This window comes from Poecilia latipinna, unplaced genomic scaffold (assembly GCF_001443285.1).
Source record: "Poecilia latipinna isolate Pla-1442-1.1 unplaced genomic scaffold, P_latipinna-1.0 Scaffold610, whole genome shotgun sequence".
NCBI classification, from domain to species: Eukaryota; Metazoa; Chordata; class Actinopteri; order Cyprinodontiformes; family Poeciliidae; genus Poecilia; species Poecilia latipinna.
In genome coordinates this window covers 51,748-60,044 of record NW_015113226.1, presented here as the reverse complement: position 1 = coordinate 60,044, position 8,297 = coordinate 51,748, and the positions used below count along the sequence as shown (strand labels likewise).

Here is an 8,297-nt window from a genome sequence, read left to right as displayed (position 1 = left end):
CATATTTGTGCACCATTTGAAGCTATTCCTACATGCACTACTAAATCTAAAAAAAAAATCAACACACTAACCACCTTTGGTTACCATGGTGACTTTATAAGTTGCCGCCACAGAAACTGAGCTGCAGGGTTTTCCCACTGCCCACCCCCCCCCAATTTTTTTTTTTTTTTTTTTTTTTTTCACTAAATGTTTATGTACTTTCAGTCAACTCTGTCCTGGTGAAGGCACTGGTGCAACAATCCCGTTCAGAGTCATGACGTCTTTTGTGGTTTGAAGTGATGAAACACCAGCAAAAACGCTCACCTGATCGCAGACTAATTCCCATTTCTTGTCGTTGTCGTATTGACTCAACAGCTTAAGTTTGTCGGGAGGCAAATTCATGTAGCTCTGAAGGAAAGAGAAAGAGAAAATTATTATTATTATTAAATTACGATAGAGAAATGTATATTTGATCCCTTTCTGAGCTCTTTTGCTGTTGCTCTTTTGTTACAACTAATAGTTTCAAATCATCAGGAAATTTTAAAATCAGACAAAGATTGCTTGAGTAAGAATTCATTTAATTAAAGAGGGAACAGCTATCTACTAATAGCTACTAATTTGACTAAATGCGAAAAAAGAAATAGTTCCCCCTAAACCTAACAACTAATTTTGCTACCCTGGCAGGAAACAACTGATACCAGATGTTTTAAATAACTGACAGTGAGTCTTTACATTTCTGTGGAGGGACTTTGGCCCACTTTTCTTTGCAGGATGGTTTGAATTCAACCAAACTGTAATGTTTGAATGGCCTGTTTGGAGTCTTGCCACAGAATATCAAATGGATATATATAACCCTAAGCTTTGACTAGACCACTCCAGATACTTAATTTTGTTTTATTTGAACCTCTTAGTGTGGTTAAACACCTGGATTTGTTGACATTCTCTCAGGTGCAGGACCTAAAGAAGCAAAGCAGACTCGGACTATCAAACTACCATGTTTGACTATCAGTAGTATTTTGTCAAACTCTTTGCAAGTTTTACAGATATTATAGGATGTACATCTTCCAAAATGTAAAACGCTTTTAATGTATGTTTATAGAATACTTTCCATAATATCTTGGCGATCGTCGAGATATTTTTTTAAGCAAATGTAAGATGGGTCATTCTGTTGGTTTTGGTCAGCAGAGGTTTTCGACTGAAACTCCTCCTTAGATACCATTTTTGCCCACTCTGTTTTTTTTGTTGTTGAATCATGAATACTGGCCTTAAGTTGAGGCAAAAAAAGGCCTACAGTGCTTTAAATGTTTGTTCTGGGTTCCTTTGTGATACTCTGAATGAGTCGTCAATGCAAAAGTAATTTTGGTAGGCTGGCCACTCCTGAAGCTTCACACATTTTTTTTTATTTTCTCTATTTGTGCACAGTGGGTCTCACTGTAGTTCACTGAAATCCCAAAGGACTACAAAAGGCTTCATAACCCTTTTCAATGACTTAGTGTCTCATTTGTTCTTGAATTTTTTTTTTAGATTTGGGACATTATGTGTTGCTTTTTCAGGTCTTTCAGTCTACCTCATGCCAGACAGGTTTTATTCAAGTGATTTCTGGATTCTCTGGTTGCTGTTACAGAAGCAGAAACATTTTTTTTTAATTGGAGTTAATTCATGTGTTTAAGAGGGGATCAATCATATTTAACATAAGTTGTTTTGGGTAGCTTTTTTCTTTTAATAATTTGAAATTAAATTGAGAAACTACTTTTTGTATTTACTTGGTTTGCCTGATATTAAAATTTGTCTGCTGATCTAAAACATTAAAGGGTGAGAAATAAGCAAAAACAGAGTCAATCCTTAAGGGAGGAAAATATTTTGTCATGGCACAACAACATCCTTTATACATTCTTTCATTCTTTTCTGCTTCTTCAATTGTATGTCGGTCTAAACAGATGTATATCAGATGACAGTAAGAAGTAGGAGGATGTACCTGTTCAGAGGAAAGATGACTCACTGTTTGCGTGAGTTGTGGGTTGTTGTCAAGAGCTACTTGATCTCCCAAAATATATTTGTGATAAACAGATATTTACCTCAGAAGTCTTTTTCACTGACTAGCTTGATAAAACAAAACAGCAAAAAAAACAAACAAAAAAAAATCCCAAAATGAAGGTTTTAGATCTTTATAATGCTGCTTTGTCACAATGCTTAAAATATACTTTAACTATAGGAGATCCAGGAATAAAACTTCCAATTTCTCCATGTTATACATCTTGAAATACGTAAAAAAAATATTTACACAGATGTTTTTGGGTCATCACTGTTAGGTTGCCTTTTTCTGTTTGTGCACCTCTCATGACGTTTTGTTTTGTTACACCTTCCTTACCGCTTATTGGCAATAAGTCACAGCGAATCAGCTTGAGGTCAGATCAACAACATTAAAAATGTACTCCCTTTGCCCTCTTTCTCTTTTCTTCCCATATTTTTGGAAAGTCTGGTGAGTCTTAGGTGTTGCATTGTCCTGTAATAAGATGGACAAATGACCCTGGAAAAGTTGACCATAGTTTGGTTTATGTTGCAATATTTCAGGGCAGCTTTCTGCATCCCAGGAGAGCACACAAGTGTAGCTGGTGATATTGATACAAGCCAGCAGAGCCTGGCTTCTGCCCATATTTCCAACAACATCTGACTGTATTTTTGTCTTGGTTTTTCCCAAGTCAAAGTTAGCCCTAAGATAATAGACTGCTGTGTGTTATAGACTTGTACTTTATGATTTGATAAGCAGTGCATCAGCAGACATGTAGAGTTAGAAATATATATATATATATATATATATATACTGTTTGACTGCCTGGAGAAAATAAAAGATGAACTAAACTTATACAACTTGTTTTTCTACTTGTGTTGTCCATAATCTTTTAGATTATCATGGTTCAGAACTGTAGAAAGTAGTGACTGTACATCATATGGATTATGGCTGAAAAACCCCACCTCCACAGGTTTTTAATGTAGGCTGTTGTAGTTAGATCATAAGTTTAGTTCTTAGTGTTAAGAAAAAGCACAACGGAGTTCATACAATGACTGAAGTCTCATATAAAAACTGGTTGTTCTCTTTAAAAGATGAAGAAATAAAATAAAAATAAACAAAAATAAATGTGAATAATTCAGCATCAAAGTAGTAATTAAATTAACATATTCCTGTACAAATCTTGTATTTATTACTAACTTACTTTAAAATACTTCAAGTCAGATTATGCACTTTGATCTAACCTAAAACCCCTAAAGCACGCTTTTACTGTCAAGACAAATAAGTTAACTCAGCACTGGGTGTGGTTTTGAGTTACCCCATGCACACCCAAGCACCAACTTGGTGTTTCTTTTTCACATTTGAAAAAAAAAAAGAAGAGGTTCAAAACGGAAATGGCCCGTTGCCTTGGTGCAGAAGAACTGCGCTTCATCCTTGGCGGGGCAAGGGTGGAGCCCCTTCGTGGGTTTTGTGGTAAGAAAAAAGGGCAGATGACAATGTAACTCACGCACATTGACTTACATTGTCAATGTTTGGAAAAAACTGGTATTCATAAAGAAAGAAAATGCCCACTTGGTGCAAAATGTCTTTCTTGTTTAGAGATTAAATCTTAGGCTTACAATGGAAGTGTTCTGCTAAAAGAGGAAGTGAGGTCATACATTCATATGAGTGCTGGGAGGGCGCCACAGGCACGAAGCAGCACAGGTCATGTTGGTTCACTATGTGAGATGACAAAGTATATCACACAGATACGTTTATATTTATCAAAATAAAGTTTTGAAGAGCACCTCTCATTTATTAAGGAAAGCAAAAATTATCTATAACAGAATTGTTTTAAGTCAGGCAGGTTATCAACAGCCACTGCATCTGAAGCAGGTATAAGTCCAAAATTTAACTAGGCCACTCTACAAGTTTCTTTTTTAGTCATGGAAAGGTGGATTTCATGGTGTGCTTTGGATCATTGTCCTGGCTGGACATTCTCCTTCAGGATTCTCTGGATCTTGAAAGCAAAGCAGTCCCAGATCATCACGCTGCAATCAGCATGTTTCCCTGTCAGCATATTGTTGTTGTTTTTTTTTCTTTTTGAAAAATGCTGTTAGTTTTACACCAGCTGTAACAAGAATGTAACAAGAAGTCCACTCTCCAGAAAGTTTGACTTTTGTCTCTAAAGTCCTCAGATTATTAAAATAATTTCAGATAATTGAGAATCTGTTTTTGGCAAATGTGAGATGTTTTTTGTGTTCATTTGCAATTTTGTCTTGAAACTCTTCTATAAAGCCTTTTTTTTGCCCAGTTTCTTTCTTACTGTTGAATCATGAACTTAGCTAAGGCCTGCAGTACTTTAGATGTTGTTCTGGACTTTTATAATCTCATGTATGAGTTGTTAATTCACTCAGAGTCATTTTAGAGGGCCAACTTGTTCCATGAAGGTTCACCACTGTTCCAATGTTTGCTGCTTTTGTAAATAATGGCACTCACTGTGATTCACCAGAGACCAAACTCTTAGAAATGGCGTTGGAGCATTTTCCTTTCTGTTTTTTGAACTTTTACACTACCTCGTGTCATCAGACAGGCTCTGTTTAAGTGATTCTACAGGCTAGACAGCAATCAAGCCTGGGTGTGACTAGTGAAACTGAACTCAGCTTTCAAAAAATTTGCTTATTTACAGTTAATTCTTGGTTTCACGAGGCACATACACAGCACCAGATTGGTTTGGACAGGCTTTCTTTCTTCTTAATGCATAGCCATTTAAAAATTGTTCTCTATTTGCACAAGGTGTATTTGTGGAACACTGACGTTTGTCTGATGATATGAAACATTTAAATATGACAAGAAAGCAGAAGAAATCTGTAAGAGGACAGATACTGTTTTCTCAGCCCATCCAGCCTGAGGAAAATGTGTGAGACCCACACACTCATAATCTCTACAATTATAATCATGAAACAACTTATTACAGTTGTGATGGTGCATACTCTGTATTTTCTCATGCACAAACCATGAGCAGCAGCTCCTGGGGTAAACAGTACTATATATTCAGTTAATCAATGACATATGTCTGTGTAAAATGTAGATAAACAGATATGTTAAAATGTCCAGACTAGTGCCTGCCTCCAGCGATCATTGAGTTGGGACGCATGCGGACAGGTTGCCAGTTACATTTACCACTTACAATGGAAGCTCTCTCCTATGAGCAGCTTAGTAACCAATTAACCAATAATTAATTGGTTAATAGTTTTTCGACTGTGGATGCCGGGGTTCCGAGCCAGAACACACACATGCTTATGGAGAACATGCGAACTCCATGCAAGAAGACCTTTGGCATCAATTTGAAACCAGAACCTTCTTGCTGCAAGGATCAAAATCCTCTATACATGAAGCGAAACGATGTGAATGCTTTAAATGTAGACATCAAATGTAGGCATCTCTTGTTGAGTCTGTTTTATAAAATAGATGCATTGCATGACTTTTAGTAATCTGGAAACCTGGGAGACTATTCGTTATAGTAATTTAGTAATGCTGTTTGGCAATTTGATATTTCCCCTTTCATGTCTGATATAGAATTGCATTCACACAACAGGATATTGTTAGGGTTTCTTTTTTCTGATGCAATGTGTCAAATGTTGTGTCGCCATTGCAGATTTGGATGTTGGGAGTAGAATTTTGAGGACTTAATCTAACATCTTAACTAAATATAATATGGAATAAGAAACTTTTTTTCACAACTAGTCTATAATATGTTGCATAGAAAGATTAATACCAATCCATTTACTTTTCATTTTTTCATCTGGAGTGTTGTTTACTCGTTACCATTTTTAAGCGAATCTAGAAAACGATAAAGAATAAAGCAAACCACTTCTTCCTGTTGTAATGTTTACATGGGAAGGCATCCTCACACTGCAAACTGCAGGAATAAATAATCTTCATTCTGACACCAATGTTTCTGAGTTCAGCTCGTCATAATCACGTCTCAGTTTACAACCTCTGGTTCTTTGGGTTTCATTAGTGTGTTACTTTGCTAACACCAACATAACTAATACCAAGTGAAATCTTTAACTTCACAGATCTTCTTTTCCAACTCAACAGGTTTCTTCTTATATTATAAGAATTTGAATTTCTGCTGGCGGCTCTGTGATTTAAACAAATACTGTATGTATTACTGGTGAAGATTGGGGATTTTTGTCCCCGGTCTTTTGGGACTGTTGAAAGAATGGTGAAACTCTTGCTTTCCGGTCCTGTGTGCTTTCATATAAAATGTGTTGCTCAACTTCCCCTTGAGGCCAGCTACCCATGCAGGCACTAATCACCCGCCTTGTAGTCAGGCACTTCAGAAATGCCTTGAATTATTTGTGGATATTTGAGCAAAATGACAGATTATCGATCACTTTCAAAAATCCTGATAAGTAGTTATAAAATTTGCAGAAGAAACTGAGATAAACAGTGGAAAAAGTAATGGAAATATTGGTAAACATGACTAAATAAATGTTATCTTCACCTACTTTAAGTCTCAGTTGATTTGTTTTATATAGTTTCCTAGATCTGTTTCCCGATCAGCTGGTCTGCTACCAAAACTTACATAATTCCTTGAATCTGTGCAGATCTCTATAATCTGGTTTGTTTTTATGTGTAAGGGTGTTTTCCTCAGCTACTCACCAGCACCACATTGAAGCGCTCCTCCAGCTCCTCTTCTGGGGGCATTGGAAGTTTTGGTGAAGAAGATTGCTTCTTCTGTAAAGGCAGTGTGGGGTCGCTCATCGCCGAAACTGAGTTCCTGGCCTCTCTGCCCTCGGCCGCCTCTAGCTCCAAGCCCCCTGCGGCCGCATTCCCCATCACTAATCTCCACAAGTAATCCAGGAGGAAAGCTGTACACAAGCCAATTCACCTGAAAAACCAGACTGTTCCACAGCAGAGTAGCGAAAGGTGATCACTCCAAATGACAAGAAAGAGAGTCCTGGGCCTTCAAGGTGATCAACATGAAGTTTCTGGCTCACTAAAATCTTGCTTGTCCAGATGACACAAGAAGTGAAGAAAAAAGTTGGGTTGTCCTCATGTTTGCTCTCTGATTAACATCTCTAGATACAAGATAAAAAAAACCCAGTCAGGTCCTGACAGAACTGAGAAATAAAACCTGGATTGTGTCTCACCAACTATCTGCACTGGTTGAAAACGTCTCTGCAAAGTAAAACTCAGAGGCCTGTGTGTGAGAGGAAGGAGAGGGAGTGTGATACACTCTGTAGCTAAGTCAGAAACCACAGAAGCACAAAAGCAGAAGAGCAACTTCCTGTGTGACAGCAACAGAACCTGGTCTAGAGGACAGGGTGGAAGATAAATGTGGCAACCGTTAGTAACATGCATGAAATAGGTGGATGATTAGAAAAAGAAAAGTACAGTGTGGTGGTGGCTCGAAGATAAGATATGAAGTTAGTTTAATGAAGTTACTACATTAGCAGTTGCACTTGAAAACTTTAACACAGTGGGAAACTGCCCCCAGTTAGTGGTGAAAATATTTGCACTGGAGCCGTTTATTTCCCCAAACTTATGTTTATATATGATTAAATTACCAGAGTCCTTCCTTAGACGATTGCTAGCCAGGTAAATAAAGATGACTTTGGAAAGAATGATAAAAAAGCGCCTCCGCGTGGTAAAATCAATTGTTGCATTAACTGTGGCGCATTTAGGGTCATTGTATGTTCGTCAGTGTCAATCTGTTTGAATTTTATGTATTCCTATTGAGTAAATAGATTAATTAATGCTATTTAAAATTGACTTCAACTACCTGCTACCACTTTTAAGTATCTTATTGTGTGTGCTGCACATGAACTGAAAGCATAAAAGCTGACGTCGAGTCAAACCAACTTATTGCAATATTTGCATCAGCCCTCACTGTTTATTTATTTGAGACGGCTAAGCTTTCTTGAACAGCCTTTAGATCTGGATTTTTTGTTGTTGTTGTTGCTATTTCCAGAGGCGCACTTGAAAGCAGTCTTGGTACTTATTCATCCTTCCAAAATGACGAAGTTGTGTTTTACTATATATTTGCTGGGTAATTTAATATACTGTATTTACGTCAGACAAAGGAAGGTAAATGTTGCAAGTGTAATGAAACAGTGCCTCTATGTGGCAAAAGTCAGCAAAGGCATGTAGTGGTGTTACCTTTAGAGTCCACTTTGTGATAGGAATTTATCATTATCAACCTCAACGTCAAATATTTTGCGCTAGTGTTTAAAAGACAATATTTAAAGTATGATATAATGAATAGTAGAATAAATATTTATGAAGTAACTTGTTTTACCTGTCGTTGCATTCAAGACTT

At 37.0% G+C, this 8,297-nt stretch overlaps 1 protein-coding gene across 1 annotated transcript; it reads right to left on the bottom strand.

Moving 5' to 3' along the window:
- Positions 1-160: 160 nt before the first annotated feature.
- Positions 161-7,253, bottom strand: LOC106953881 (formin-like protein 1). The gene is made up of 2 exons (XM_015042960.1): positions 6,638-7,253; positions 161-387 (listed from the first exon to the last, which is right to left on the bottom strand). The coding sequence occupies exons 1-2, from the start codon at positions 6,812-6,814 to the stop codon at positions 205-207; spliced, it is 360 nt and encodes a 119-aa protein (XP_014898446.1). The 5' UTR covers positions 6,815-7,253; the 3' UTR covers positions 161-204.
- Between the last annotated feature and the right edge of the window lie 1,044 nt (positions 7,254-8,297).